This window comes from Staurois parvus, unplaced genomic scaffold, assembly GCF_062004578.1.
Source record: "Staurois parvus isolate SC_StPar_1 unplaced genomic scaffold, SC_StPar_1.0 ptg000437l, whole genome shotgun sequence".
NCBI classification, from domain to species: Eukaryota; Metazoa; Chordata; class Amphibia; order Anura; family Ranidae; genus Staurois; species Staurois parvus.
Window position 1 is genome coordinate 1,263,164 of NW_028318233.1, and position 16,298 is coordinate 1,279,461.

At 39.8% G+C, this 16,298-nt stretch overlaps 1 protein-coding gene across 1 annotated transcript in view; it reads right to left on the reverse strand.

The window, feature by feature from the left end:
* PKD2L1 (polycystin 2 like 1, transient receptor potential cation channel) overlaps positions 1 to 16,298 on the reverse strand; it is an 88,028-nt gene that overhangs the window by 35,681 nt on the left and 36,049 nt on the right. Inside the window, exons 3-6 of the mRNA XM_089687756.1 lie at positions 14,727 to 14,854; positions 13,848 to 14,101; positions 7,325 to 7,549; positions 6,856 to 7,084 (exon numbers count right to left, since the gene is read on the reverse strand). Coding sequence (XP_089543882.1) covers positions 6,856 to 7,084; positions 7,325 to 7,549; positions 13,848 to 14,101; positions 14,727 to 14,854 — 836 coding nt within the window. The remainder of the gene's footprint in view (positions 1 to 6,855; positions 7,085 to 7,324; positions 7,550 to 13,847; positions 14,102 to 14,726; positions 14,855 to 16,298) is intronic.

Here is a 16,298-nt window from a genome sequence, read left to right on the forward strand (position 1 = left end):
GAAAACTTACAAAATCTGCAGGGGATCAAATAATTATTTTCCTCACTGTATTGTTAACTGCTGATATTTAATTAAAAAGGCTAAATATAATATTATATACAGCGCTGTAAAAGCCATCAAAGCCTCAAAATTCGTATTACCAGCATTCTTCCGGTGCACTTCCAGTCCGTCATCAATGACGAAACACATTAGGGCAGAGCATGTTGTGACATTATCATGCTGAACGGACATACACGAGGAACGCACTGTATATAATATTGTATCTCTGTGAGTGCAATTTTTAACCTTTTTAATTAAATATATAAGCAGTTTTCACACTATGGAGCGTGAGACCTTCTTTTTCTGGTTACTCACCTGCATGCATGGAACCCTTATGGTGGATGGTGTGGAGGAGCTGTCTGGGGGAGGGAGAACGTTTGTTCCAGTGATGTGCCTTGCCGAAGACAGGTGGAGGTGACCTATGTGGGATTTTATCCATAATGCATTATTGACTCTTGTTGGTTCTGGGAGTCAGCAGTGTTTTGTAAGCAGATTTGGATTCCTTTCTTTGGTGGTGGATCACAGTGGTGGAATTTTCTTTTGAAGAATCCATTGGATTGCATCACAAGAGATGTTTTAATCATTAAGACTTTTATGTTTTATTTTTGTTTCTTATGTTTATGGATAGTGGGTGAGGTGTATATTTCATTGTAGCATAGCCCTTTTGGTACATAGATTTTTTACTGTGGTGAATATCTCATAGTGCGGTAGCAGCTCTGTTTTTTCACATAATTTTTTTAAATATTTTATTTCCCACAAGTGTGGTAACTTCTTTTATATACAATGGAAATGACCTATTGTTTTTAGGTTAAATTATATCGAACCCTAAGAACAAAAATGTAATACATTGAAGCTTACTGGTCTTTAGATGTGGTGGTTGTATTAGTTTTCTGTTTTCCTGGTATGACCGTTTACCGCAAGTACAGATCGTTCCTTTCAGCCTGGGTTCACATATAAGGGTTGCGGTATATCGCATGTGATTTGCACAGGAACCGCACCTCATTCCTGCGCAAATCACATGCGTTTTGTGTGCGGTGCGATTGAAGCCATACGTTTTGTACAGCTCTAATTGAACCGCACCCGCACAAAGAAGGTGCAGGACACTCTTTTTGGGTCCGCACTAGAAACGGATCGCATGGGTGTTCACATCCGATTCTGCACACCGCGCAGTGTTTTGCGGACCGCTTTCGGGGTGTTGTTTACTTAACATACACACCCGCGGCGGTTCGCATGAACGGGGTGCAATTCTGTTGCGGTGTGGAATTCGCACAGAAAACGCTGCAAATTCCGCACCGCATCAGTGTGAACCAGGGCTCAATCTTGTTGCTATCCCTTCATGTGAACTTAAAAAAACATATGATAATGCTATCTTTCTTCTGCAAACTACTAATCCCCCCTCATCCCCCATGTAATGGAGATGAAGGGAGGAACAAGTCTTTGTAGTCTGGGAAGTGTGTTATTTTCAGGATTACCAGGTAAAAATAAAGGAAAAAGAGGCTGAAAAAAGAAAACTAAAGCAGCCATCACATTCAGGTATTAGTAAGTTACAATATATAACATTTTTGTTTTTGGGTTTAGATATGCTTTAAAGATATTTGTTTCAGCCAGGGTCTGCAGTGTAGTTATGCACAGTAGGTAGAATCTTCCAGTACAACATGTGGGCTCCATGCACACTTGGCTTAAAAATCACTGTTCTACAGGAGCTTTGTGTTTTGCCTGTAGAAGCAGCTCAGTGTTATCCAGGGGCGGACTGACCATTTGGAAACTCGGGCACTGCCCGAGGGCCCGGGGTCAGTAGGGGGCTCCATGAGATGCCCCTGGCACCTTTTTCATAGGCTCTTTTGAGTTTGGGCAAGGACACAGGGGCCACATGATCTCCTATTGCCCGGGGGCCCCATGAGTTGTCAGTCCGCCCCTGGTGTTATCCCATGTGTCCATGCACATTAGGACTATTAGAGGCATATTTTAGGCTCAGCATTTAGAGGCAGGAAAAAACCCTAAGTCCTCATGCACACTGGACGTTTTTACAGCGGCTGTTTTTGGCTTTTGACATTTTTTTCTACAACCAGTAAACCCCCCAGCATGATATCCTATGTGTCCATACACACATACACTGTAATCAGCGTTTTTTGGCTGGAAAAAATACCCCAGGACTAGTGGGTTTCTAGAGGATTTTTTTAGCTGTTAAAATGCTTGAACGCTGAAAAACATGGTAAAATACAGCAAACCGTCATTTTTGGATGTTTTTTGACCATAAATAAATAGTTTTTTGGTAAAAAAAAAATGCTAAAAACACAAATGTGGAGAAAAGAGGCAAAACGCTAATGCAAAAATGCTAAAACAATCTGAAAAACATGTTTTAACGTGACTACCAGCGTTATCAAAAACCTCCAGTGTACATGGGGAGTTATGGTTTGTGTTTTTGGTTGGAGCTTTCTGGCAGAAAAAATGCTAAACTCTCCTAAACTGGCCTTAACTGTACAAACATTCTTTATATCAGCATTTTTTTCTGCCAAGGGAACTGGTGGTTATTTTAAGTCCAGTGTGCATGGAGTTGTAAACTCCTGGCTATCCGGAGGAATCAGAACCTTGCAGAATACTCAGTCTCAGGCAGGGGCGGACTGACCATTTGGAAACTCGGGCACTGCCCGAGGGCCCGGGGTCAGTAGGGGGCCCCATGAGATGCCCCTGGTACCTTTTTCATAGGCTTTTTTGAGTTTGTGCAAGGACACAGGGGCCCCATGATCCCCTATTGCCCGGGGGCCCCATGAGTTGTCAGTCCGCCCCTGGTCCCAGGTGCTTGTGATTAAAAATACTGCCATAGATGCCTATGTTTCTGCAGGGTCATTGGTTAAAGTGAATGAGCAGTTCACCCATACATGGCATGTTCATTTTTCTGAAGTGACCATGAGCAAGCTGTTTCATTGACTTATCCTGTAATGCTTGGCCCTTCTTGCAACATTTAGGTCCTTCCTTTGGTCCTCTAGTACACAGGTGTCAAATTGGTGGCCCTCCAGCTGTTGCCAAACTACAAGTTCCATGAGGCATTGCAAGAATGACAGTTACAAGTATGACTCCCAAAGGCAGAGGCATGATGGGACTTGTAGTTTCTCAACAGCTGGAGGGCCACCAGTTTGACATCCCTGCACTAGTGTAATGGGTGCCGTGACAAACCAATAGGAAGACATAAAAGGTTGGTTGGAGCAGCGGCAAGTGTTTTATTGTCTCAGGAAAGGTACAATTTTGCTTTACTTTTCAGTTGCCTTTATGTCTGGATCTACTTAAACTGGTATTAAACCCAAAACCAAAAATGTAATATAATGCAGCTTAACAATCATTAGATGTGGTGGCTGCCTTAGTTTTCTCTCTTTAGGCTTTCCCCCCTCCTCTGTTTTTACCCAGTGATCTGGCCAGTAACACTCTACCTGTATTAGAGAGCCTACGCTTAGGATGAGGGAGCACAGGGGCACCTTTGGACAGCAGCATTACCTGTCTAGGGGGAGGAGAGTGTTAGATGTACTAGCAGATTTAGATACACTAACCAACTGAAGCCAAACTCCAGTTCACACTACAGTTCAGTGGTGTATTTGGGTTTTTACGCTGCCCTAGGCAACAAAAAATCGTCTGCCCCATGGACACCGACCAACACCCCCCCTTCCCCCTCCTGCGGAGAGAGCCTGACATTGGCCAACAACACCCCTGCCCCCCACCTGGGACAGCCTTCCACTACCCCCTTAACCCCTTCCCCCAGCGATAGAGAGAAAGACACTCATCTGCACAGCTCCAGACGTCCCCAGGAATGGGAGTCAGGCTCTACATACACCATCAAGCAGCCCTTCTCGGATCCCACCTGGTTCCCATTGTGTGCATACAGTATCCCTTCTTTCATCCCTTCTTCTGGGGGGAGGTGCTGCCCCCTAAAAAATGCCGCCCTAGGCAAGTGCCTTGTTTGCCTTGTGGTAAATACGCCCCTGCTGCAGTTACACAAGCAGTTACAGCTACAGTTTTTATTCTTTTGGGATAACACATTTTACATGAATAATTAAAAGCTGATCATTTCAAGCACCCCTGTCAGTGGTAAATGGTTTGTCTCAACACTCTACCTGCTCTATTTGCAGGAGAGCTTGTGCTGTTGAAAAACAACAGATTTACTGGCCAGATCACCAGGTGAAAATCAAGGAAAGAAAGTCTAAAAAAAGAAAACTAATGCAGCCATCACGTCTAAGAATTGGTAAGCTGCCATATAATAAATATTTGCTGTTGTCTTTAATACCACTTTAACTTTACTGAAGGGACACCTGTCATGGATGATGTTCCAAGTAAACACTGACTGAAAGCGTGTATGTGTAAAGGATTCAGTCCTGCTATATGGATACTTGAGCCTAATTCCTAGTTAGATTCTCTTTGTTAAAAAGAAAGCAAGCACAGCTTTTCAGCTTTCTCCAAACTGGGATTCTTTACACTAAACGACAAATAGAAAGCACACCGGCATCATGATATACCTTTAATAAAATGCTATTACAAAACAAGGTATTGTACTCACTAATAATCTTGGTTAGACAGCTTGTCACATAGAACCATCCAGAAAGAGACCTTCTCAAATGTATATAGGGCCATATTCACAAATAATGCAGTGACTGACGTTTTACTGCACTGGAAGAATGCAGGTCGCTGCAATGTCACATAGAAAACAATTGTTTTCTAAGTGTCCTTTTCACACCACAGTGCTGGTCCCATGTGCAATGCAGTGCATTTTGTTAAAATGCTACATGTATGCATTTTAACTACTTCAAGTCTGGACACTTTTACCCCCTTCCTGTCCAGGGCAATTTTCAGCTTTCAGTGCTATCACACTTTGAATGACAATTGCGCGGTCATGCAACACTGTACCCATATTCATTTTTTAGCATTTTTTTGAGACAGATAAAACTTTATTTTGGTGGTATTTATTCACCACTGGGATTTTTATTTTTTTTTTGCTATATAAATGAAAATGTCCTAAAATTTTGAAGTGTTTTTCTTATAAAATTTTACAAATAAATCTTGGCCAAAATGTATTCAGTTATCCTTTTAGTAAAAAAAAAATAACCCAAATTAGTTTATAACCAAAAGTTATAATAAAAAAAAAAAGTTTACATTTCAATTTTTTTTAATATTATTATTTGTTTTGTTTTTTTACATACTGTTACCCTAGCAGTATAGTGTCACCATAGTGACACTGTACTACTTGTAGGGGGTGATGAAGATAATTTTTTTTTTTTTTTACACCCATAAAAGCTGTAAAAGCAATCATTTGTCCTTCTCTCTGGCTGCATTCTTGCAGCCATTGAGAAATACTGTGTGAGCTGTGATTGGTCACAGCTTGTCACATGGTACAAGGCTGTTTTGAATAGCCTTGTACCATGTGATCTCTGTGATCATTCACAGATTTCACATGTTGTAAGCAATGATGTCAGAAGTGAGATCTTGCTTACTACTCTTCATGTGATCACTGATTGGTCAATTGGTAATCACATGATTGGGACCTCACACAGAGGTCCCGTACAACGATCGGTGTTCCACTGTGTCCCAGGGAGCACGCACAAGCAGGGAGCGGGGAGGACATTTATAAACGGCCACCCGCCTGTGCACTGCTCCCTTCCTGCCGTTTATATGCATGGGCCTGACGGGAAGTGGTTAAAGTAACACGCATAAATGCACATCAACACAATGTAATTCCATTGAGAAAAAGTAGCTTTTTGTTATATTGTCCCTTGGAGTCCGTTCACACAGCATAATAAATCGCAGCGGTTTAGTGTGCAGTAGCTTTCTGTTCTGTCTGTAGTGATCCGGCGGTAGGAGGTAGTGTGATGTGGTTTCCAGTGCAGTTTTTTTTTAAATCTCTTTTTTTTCTATGTTGTGCTGCTGTACAGTGACATGCAGTCCTATCCTGTGCTCTGTGATACAAATGCAATTCAATCAGCTCACTGCACCGCAGGGTGTGTTGCAGTGTGAATAGGACTCATAGAAAACATTTGTTTTTTTGTGTGTCCTAGCAGTGACTGCTGTTCTTCCAGTGTGGCAAAATGCCAGTCACTGCACTACATGCCCTACAAGGACCCATACGGCAGCCATCTTAGAGGGACAGTAGAGAGTTAGCAGTGGAAAGCTGGCTAGTGAGGTGTCTCAATGGCAGGGCTTACAGAAATAGATGAGTGGGGTAGTAAATCCTGGTATTGTGGTAGCACCCAAATATTGCAGAGTTCCCCTTTAAACTTTAACATTTCTAACAGCACCTGTTTGAAAACCAAAGTCCTCAGCTCACTTCCCCCCTCCCTTATTTCCGGTGGAATAATGTGTTCCAGTCTGTAGCTGGTACTCTTATTTTCAGCTGAAGATAAGTTTATCTAGCAAGGCCATATTCTGCACTGCTTAGAAAGTCTTTTAAATGTGCATAAAGTGAAAGAGGAAATATATGCATTGTGACCTAATTTCTGAGATGTATACCCTATAAAATGCTTTTTCAAGGCACTTAGCTTTGCAGACGTTAGTCTGGCTAGGTCACCAGCTGGTTAATAAAGCTTGTTTTCCTCAGGTTCGTGTCCGGAGTTTTACCTGGAATTCCCAAAGTTGCCATTACAGTATAAGGTCCAGAACTGCCCTTTACTTTCATGTTGTGTGAGCAATGGATGCAGCCAATAGCAATGTTTGGCTTGCCCCAATCTCCCCATCTGCCGCCTCCTCCTCAATATAACTAGCAATAACAATGAATAGGGCTGATATACTGTCAATGCCTCTCCAAAACAAAAATGTATTTTTTTCAGAAAGTAGACTCACCAGTATAACGACAACATCTAAAATGTTCCAGATGCTAGTGAAGTATTTGAACTTGTGTATTCTCAGCTCCAGACATTCTTCCACCACATAGTAAAATATGAATACACAAAATATAATTTCACAGGCAATAATAAAATAGTCCCATTTGTTTACATATCGAATGAGCTTGACGGTACGGATCTGCCATGATGATATTGCACCCCCAGTTGCTGGAAATTCCACAACAAGCCTACAAAATGCATGTTTGTTCAGTCAGTGTAATTATCCAATAATCAGTTTTATATTAGTGTAAATAACATCATTGTAAAAGTGATCATATATTATACAATCTGATTCTACAATATCCTTTAGATCTACAAGCAACTATTTATTGTAAGAGTCTGTGATAATGAATATAGGTTGAATGGACTGGTAAGGTTTGTCCTGTTATCATTTATCATTGGTGAAAGTGTAAGTCAGATGCACTCACCTTAATACACAGAATAGATTGATGTTGGCATTATATACTGAAAAATCAATAAAGATGACCCGAGTTCCTCTATCCAGCCACAGATTATTTTTCAGTATTTGCAGACTCCTTAATGTGTCCTGTTTGGTCGTGTTAAAATCTAGATAATAACCTCCACCACTATAGGTTGCTAATATACCCCAGTGTGATGAACCTTTCAGCTCGTCTTCTGTGAAATATGTCCACCTGGAAATTTGATGGGTAAACAAAATTACTGAAAGCATTAGGACAAATGAACAGTGTTGTCCACTATACATTTTACATAGTTACATAGTGAGTCAGGCTGATAAAAGACAAAAGTCCATCCAGTTCAACCATTAAATATTTATTTTAGCTTTACACATTATTTTAAATGTGAAGTTTAGATGTCAAAAGGGTAAGCTCATGGCTGGAGACCCCAAAAGCTTTTAAACCCCAGGATGTTTTAAAGAGGACCGGTCCAGTATGTTATATTAATAATAATAACTCCCCAGTCATTTTTATATATGTAATAATAACTCCCCGGTCATTTTTATATATGTAATAATAACTCCCAAACAGAAAAAGGCGTAAGTTATCTAAAATAAACCAAATTTTTGAATTAAATGTTTATTATTAAACAAATGAGTGCATTTATAACTTGGAATTTGGCGGTTTAAATAATTTGATGCTTTAAAGAATTGATCCTTCAAATAATTAACGATAACTTTCAATATTTAAAACCTGTTAACACTCTTACGTATATATTAACAGATAAGGCGTATTAATTTAAGCTCTTACTTTCAACTTTTATGTCATTTAACTTCTTCAAAACTAGAGGAGTTATTATTACATATATAAAAATGACCGGGGAGTTATTATTACATGTATAAAAATGACCGGGGAGTTATTATTACATGTATAAAAATGACCGGGGAGTTATTATTACATGTATAAAAATGACCGGGGAGTTATTATTACATGTATAAAAATGACTGGGGAGTTATTATTATTTGGGAGTTAATATAACATACTACACCTGAGCAGAGACTATTAATATTTAACAAATTAAATATTAATAATAAAAAACAATAAAGGACCTTAAAACAAGCCACCCCGACCCCTCTAGCTGTTTGTAATGTAAAGGACTTAATTCTCAAAGAACACAACAGAGACTAAAGTTGGGTTTTAGTTGGTTTCTAACACCTTGGGAACATTTGCTGTTTGTATTCATTATAGAGCTGGCATGCTGCCGGGATTCTGGTGCAAAAGAAAATAAAAGGAAAACAACTAAGATTTTAGGGCCTCTATTGTGAAATTTAAGGGTACATTTCTCCATAATGCCTATAGTTACAGAATGAGAGCTGGTTTTAAAGTGCTTTTACTACTAGCTCAGAAGATGTTGATACTTTAGTGTTCATAGTCTGGAAACAGGTTGAATTTAACTTCTAAGCAACAGGACCATGTTGTGAGGGTAGAAATTCCAGAGACTGAGACTAGACCACTGCTCTTGGGACAATTGCAAATTCCCTACAACCAATAAGTGGTTTTATAATCCTAGTTTACTCATTTTGTTATCATCCTTAATTGTACAGTTAGTTGGGGTGGGAGAATAACAGGATTTTGCACTTATTGTAAAATTCGCTTGAAGTTCATGAAGGGACACAGGATTCATTTATTCTGATATGACAGTGTTAAATGCAGCTGCTCACAGGAGGATTTGGACAACAGCAAACAAAAAAGCCATTGGCTAGCTAAATATAATCCCTTGTACCCCCAGCAGTACATAGGTTTAGATCACAAGCACAGAAGAAACCGTGTCTCTTAATGAACTTCTTACACCAAAGCTGGGATCAAATGAGGCCTGAACATCCACCTTGTAAAACTTCGAAAAAGGTGTGAACAGAGGACCAGGTGGCAGTCTTAAATATGTAATGAATATCAAAAATCGGTAGACCCACAAAAATTCTTACCAAAGTGAAATAAATAAAATAAAATACAATAAAATTAAATAAATCCCCTAGACGCACAAAAAGTCACACTTTCTCCCCAGAAAGTCTAAAGTCAACTTTAGGTTTTTCTGTCTTAAAAGGGCACTCACAGATCTAATAGAGTGTACCTTGACAAGAAAAAGAGGACAAAAAGTGTTACTAAACCCAGGACCCTGAAATACACTGTATCTGGTCTCCCACAGTACACACAACATGTAAATGCAATTATTTTAGTAAATATAAACTGCTAAATACCTTTTCTCATCAGCAGTATATAGTAGTCTTTTGACTTCTATCAGTGTTAAGCTGAGCACTGGTTAAAGCTTGTAGGAGGAGTTTTCATTCTCCTCTGACTGTTCTATGAGGCTGCATAACCCCTTACCCCCTGCCTGGACAGTGCTGATTGGCCTAAGGCTGATCACATGCACTCTCCCAAAGAAAAAAAACTTTCTAGCAATACACACCAAACTGAGCATGTGGAGAGTGATCCCTAGAACTCTGTTCTATCAGTAGATGAATTGGGGACAGCAGAAGAAGAACAAGATGATCAGAGAAGACAGGATCAAACAGCCTTTTTACACAATGCGGAAGATTAACCCCCTAGGTTCCATCATGATTATAACAAGCATGCTTTACTACATATACAGACTGATTTTATGGTTGTAGGTTTAGTAACACTTTAAAACCATAAGCTTAAACAGGCCACTTAGTAAATGGTGGAATGAGAAGCTGGTTATGCTTTACAGTAATGGTCAGGAATAACAAAATGAGAATCAGTCTTTCTAATTGAAACAGTGGCTAAAAAGATAAAGCCATACAGCATGAACAAACAAATATCCAGGCAGTAAAAAGAAATGTCCTTCTGATGTACTGGAGAAGGAAGGAAGGAAGGAAGGAAGCTAGCTAGCTCTAAATGTCAATATTACCTTAAGGCAGTCTTTGAAGAGCCAACCAAACAGATTTAGATTCCAAAGAATTACAGGAGGTTATACAGAAGGGTCCACATCAGGGGCGGACTGACAACTCATGGGGCCCCCCGGCAATAGGGGATCATGGGGCCCCTGTGTCTTTTCCCAAACTCAAAAAAGCCTATTAAAAAGGTACCAGGGGCATCTCATGGGGCCCCCTACTGACCCCGGGCCCTCAAGCAGTGCCCGAGTTTCCAAATGGTCAGTCCGCCCCTGGTCCACATGAGAGACGTCCTGCGCAAAAGTCTTAACCAAAGGATGGGAGACTAACAGTCTATGAAATAAGATCTCAAGGGCCAAGGTTTGACCCTTGATAGTGCTCAAGACCAAACCTTGATTCAAGAAGATGGTATTAAACCCAAACGCAAACATTTATTATATTGCAGCTTACCAATTCTTAGATATGATGGCTGCATTTGATTTCTTTTGCAAGCTTTCTTTCCTTTATTTTCACCTGGTGATCTAGCCAGTATTTATGTTGTTTTTCAACAGAACAAACTTTCCTGCAAATATAGCAGTTTAGAGGGTCGAGACAAACCACTTACCACTGACAGGGATGCTTACAATGCTTAACCTTTTTTATTCATGTAAAACCTTTATCACGAAAGAAAAAAACAACTTGTGCAGTAACTGTTTGTGTAACTGCAGTGTGAGTTGGATTTTGGCTTCAATTTGTCAGGGTATCCAAATATGCTAGTACAACTAACATTCCTGTTCCCCCAGGCTGACAACATTGCTGTTCAAAGGTGCCCCTATGTTCCTTCATCAAGAGTGTAGGCAACTATTGGGGAGATTTACTAAAACTGGGGCAGTCAGAATCTGGTGCATGGTAGCCAATGAGCTTCTAACTTCAGCTTGTTTAATGAAGCTTTGACAATAAAACTTGGAAGCTGATTGGTTTGTAGGCAGAGCTGCACCAGATTTTGCACTTTCCAATTTTAGTAAATCTCCCCCTCTAATACATGAGGTACTTAACTGGCCACATCACCAGGTGAAAACAGAGGGAAGAAAGCCAAAAAAAAACTAATGCAGCCACCACAACTAATGATTGGTAAAGTGCAATATATTATATTTTTAGTTTTGGGTTTAATACTGCTTTACGATTTGTCCCATGGGGTGAAACTTTCTTTGCTCACTGCAAGTGAAATAAACCACATGTGATGGTAGACCATATGAGAGGTAGATTTCCTAGCTTTTATAAGCATGGGAATTACTTATTCAGAGAGACCTGTCTCTTAAGACTTGTGCTTCAATAACCATGACATTAAAGCCAGCTGCCATGAAGCAAGTGGTAAACTGGACCCCAAGATAAGGGAGCCAGTCGATCTGGAAGAGCCCAGACTTGATCTTGGGTGTCAGGTAAATAGTTTGGACTAGAGACTGAAATGATTTGTCCCATGATGACAGAATATTTAGTTGTAGGGGTCTGGAGTGGAACTAAGCAAAAGGAACACCTTTGATAGATGGTGCCACCAAGACCAGAACTGTAATGCAGAATTACAGACTTGGAGGGCTCCTGGACTGTAGAGTCTGAGTTTGGGAGCAAAAAGTAACATTTTTTGGGAGAAGAAAAACTTTGGTTTGGCCTGTGTCTAGGCCTAGACCCAAATAGTCCAAATGATGTGTGGATTTCAGTGCTGTTTTATGAAGGTTTAAAATCCAACCAAACCTTTTTGTGGTCTGGACTGTCTGCATCACATTAATCACTGCATTACGTCACTGATTGTTCCATCAACAGGAGGTCATGTCAGTATCCCACAATGGTAATACCCGGGGAGTGTTTTAATTCTAGGACAGGGGCCAGAGCCTTGGTGAACACTCAAAGTGAGGCAGAGAGACCAAATGTTAGGGCTACAGACTGGTAGTGTTGCAAGCACACAGCAAAACAGAGATAGCATTGATGCCCTGGAAAGACTAGGACATGCAGGTCTACATACTTGATGTCCACCAAAGTTAGAAATATTCCCCTGTGGAGGAGACTCTGACAGTCTTTGTGGTTTCCATACAGAATGTTTGTACTTGAATTAAGACAGCTAGTGCCTTCAAGTCCAAGGAGTGAATGTCTACTTTTGGGTTTGGATCATTTAGAAGGTTGGACTAAAAAGCCTGAATTTCAACATTTCCTTGGTTCAAATGGTCTGAAAGAGCAGAATGATGATACATAGAAAGGTTGGGTAACATGAAGTGGGGCAGAGGCAGAAAGTAGAATTCTAGCTTATAGTCCCTGGAAACCATGTCTCTTACCCAGGCATTTGACCTTTGCTAAGTGGGTAGCTGAGAAGAGTGGAAAATAGCTCTCGCCCCGTAAGGTTATATTATTGGTATTGCTATCTCAAAGTATTGGTGTTGATGTAAATAATCTGGTTCCTGGGCAAGCAGCTTCTACATCCCAGAGGATCTCCACAACCTCCTTGGCTTGTAGTGTAATATAACGTTTATAATGATAATAATGCTTATGTGCAGCCTAGATGATGTTCAAAGAACTGTATAATGTCAGACTATTCAGTACATGTGGAAGTATTTGTTGCCTGCAGCAGGTAACTTCTCTATGTACCAATAATTGCTATATTTATTATTGATATAGTGCTGACAATGCAGCACTTTACATATATATTGTACATTCACATCAGTCCCTGCCCTCACGGTGCTTACAGTCAAGGTCCCACCCATACATACACATATTATGATCAATTTATCAGTTTCCAGGATTTTCATCAAAGCTTAACTGAACAAGCTGAAGTTAAAAGCTGATTGACTACCCTACACATTTGCACCAGATTTTTGTACACTCCAGTTTTTGTAAATAAACCCCACTGTCTGTTACAATAGAATATTAAACAGCAATCTTATGAAGTGAAAATGTGCAAATATAGCGACTAATGCCAGTGCGATCCACTGCAAAGATGGACATAAAATGGTTAAAACTGTGAATTACCTTGGACTAGAAGTGAACTGGACCTTTAATGTTATTTGTAGAAAGCACGAAATAAAAAAAGGTGCCCATCCTCCTAGGACACAAGCAAAAAACTGAAGCTTGCTGAGAGTGGGAGCTGTTGGTTGGTCAATGGCTTTTTTTGTTTTCCAGTGCCCAAATCCTCCTGCAAGGAGCTGCATATAACCAAATCTTATGAGAACACCTCAATCCTTTGTCCCTTAATAAAAGATAATGAAATAATTTCTGCCAATTGGGAAAAGAGAGGTGATGTTCTCATACCTAGGGAGATTAAACACAAAAACTAAATCAGTCTTTTGAAGATAAAGTCCATTTTTTACATGGTTGCTCTATAGGGAATCACTAAAGGACTGAGACATGAAAGAAGGAGTAGTAAAAAGTCTGCGCTGCCTCTGTGCACAGGAACTGTCAGATAGCAGTTACTTTACCCCATGCAGGGTAAAGCAACAAGTTCAATTTGATGGTGCTCCCAGTAGCTCATACTAGCCTCTTCACCATGACTCCCATTTGCCCTTTGGAAGCAAAGTCAGGGTGTGCTGTGTAAGCTGTAAGTCATGACATCATCACCATTGTTTGCTTAACCTTAAGAGATTTGAACAAAAACATTTACTTACGCAGTTCCATTCACCAGTCCAAATGGATTCCTGTCTTCTTCACCCTCTGAATACACATCATAGCACCCATAAATGTCATCTCTAAAGTCCTTATGTACCATGCAAGAGTTATTCTCCACCTTCAGCTGACGCATCCGCGGTACTCCAAGGAGTAAATTTTCATAATAAATGAATGAATGTTGGCTGTTATCTAGAGTTGCATTATTGTACCATTTAGTCCAGTACAGACCATCTAGTAATGGTCCTTGTGCATACTAGAGGAAAATAAATAGAATATTGAGGTTAGTATTATATAACATCATTTACTTAGTCCACTTACAACAGGTACTTTTCTCACCCACTGGCTTCCCTTATTTTAGGAGCTTCAGTAGTAAGAATTAGATTTCATAGCTCAAGTCTTATAGCTCTATGCTTTCATTAGCCATGGTCAGCTAAAGGAATCCCATTTCCCCCTCAATTTTCTATATAGCAATGGATGAGGGAATGTGGATGCAGACATCTGGTCACTAGTGTTTCTGGTCACTAGTGTTCCTGGTCACTATCATCTCCACTGATGTGGTCACCAGCATCCCAGAGATATGGTCACCAGTGTCCCTGATGTCCCTGTTTGTGCTCTCCAGCATTTCTGGTCGCAATGCCCCAAACATGTGGTCACCAGCATCTCTGTTCACCAGCGTGCCATAGATCTCTTATCCAACATCCATAAGGGTTATAGGAAGCCAAAAGATGAATTGGATGTCCCAGCATCTACCCAGAACTGAAATATGCCCTATGGGTGGACTGACCATTTAGTTAAACAATGGATGTTATTCTTGCCTACGTACTGTATTTATTTATAAACTTAAAACAGTTTAGTACTGATTGAGGATTTCTACTCACCGACCAAAAATCACTCATGTCATTAATACTCTGGAAAGTGACTCCACTATCAGAAGCAGTATACAAGAAAAGGTTGGACATCACATTGGTGTAATAATAAGTGTTAGAGCTTGTCATCCCGTAAGTCACTAGAAAAAAATCAGTTTGTTTAAAGTTAAATCATGATAACTGTCAGCAAAAATTACATTTAACATATTTGAATGAGGGATGGAAGAGAAATGTCTGTTACAAACAGAATATATTTGAACTGAGTGGTGGGGTGGGGGAGGTAACAGCATTGTAGTTCAGTGGTAAGTTTATTCAAAACCTGGAAGAATAGAAAGTTATAAATTTATACAATTTTTAAAACTCAGAAGGATAGTGTTATGTGACAAAATAATATTGTCTTCATTGTATCATAGGCAGTTAATTCTCAGATGAAGTTTAATATTGTTGAATGTGTTGTTTGTGGTAATTGGGCAGCACAGTGGCTAAATGGTTAGCACTTCCACCTGGTATTACAAGGGTCATTGGTTCAAATCCCAACCACAGCACCATCTGCCTGGAGTTTGCATGTTCTCCCTGTGCTTGTGTGGGTTTCCTCCCACACTCCAAAGACATGCTGGAAGGTTGATTGGATCCTGTTTAAATTGTCCCTAGTATGTTTATGGAAAAATGTAAGTTAGGGACCTTAGATTGTACACTCCTTGAGGGTTAGAGACTGATGTGAATGTACAATATATATATATATATATATATATATATATATATATATATAAAGCGCTGTGTAAATTGATGGCGCTAAAATCAAATAAATAAATTGCATTGTCCTTATCCAATACAGTTTTGGAAAACTGCTCAAGTACTTAAAGTAGTATTAAACCCAAAACAACAATTTTATATTTTGCAGTTTTCAATCCTTAAATGTGGTGGCTGCATTAGTTTTCTTTTTAGTTTTTTCTTTTACTTTCATCTGGGGATGCATCTTAGGGTGTCTCCACTATGGATGAAGAAGCAATGGAGACAACCTTGGAGAACAGCATTGTTAATCTGGGGAGAGGGTAGTGTTAAATGCACTAGAAATTTGAATGGACCTGATTGACAAATTAAAGCTGAACTCCAGTTAACACTTTTTAAGTAGTTACAGCAGCGTATTTTTTCCATTTGGGATAAAGGGTTTACATAAATGAATAAAAGCTGACCAATCGAAGTACCCTTGTCATTGATAAATAGTTTGTCTCGACCCTCTACATGCCACTTTTGTTGGACAACTTGTTCATTTGAAATGTAACAGATTTACTGGCCAGATCAGTAGGTGAAAAAATGGAAAAGAGTCCTGCACAACAACACCAATTTTATTTGTGACAGCGACTACAAGGAGAAGAACCCCCTGCTCTCACAGGGGAAGGGGCTCTGGGGATGAGGGGGTTGGTGATCACCAACATATTACATGTTACGCAAGGTGAAACTATCCTTTAATGCCAAACCACAGTTGCAAAAGCAAAAATAATTATGAAAGATAAAAGCATGTGAGGCAAGTACAGAATTTTCTCTGGATACATCACTTTGAAGGCCACGTTTTGAATCTGGGAT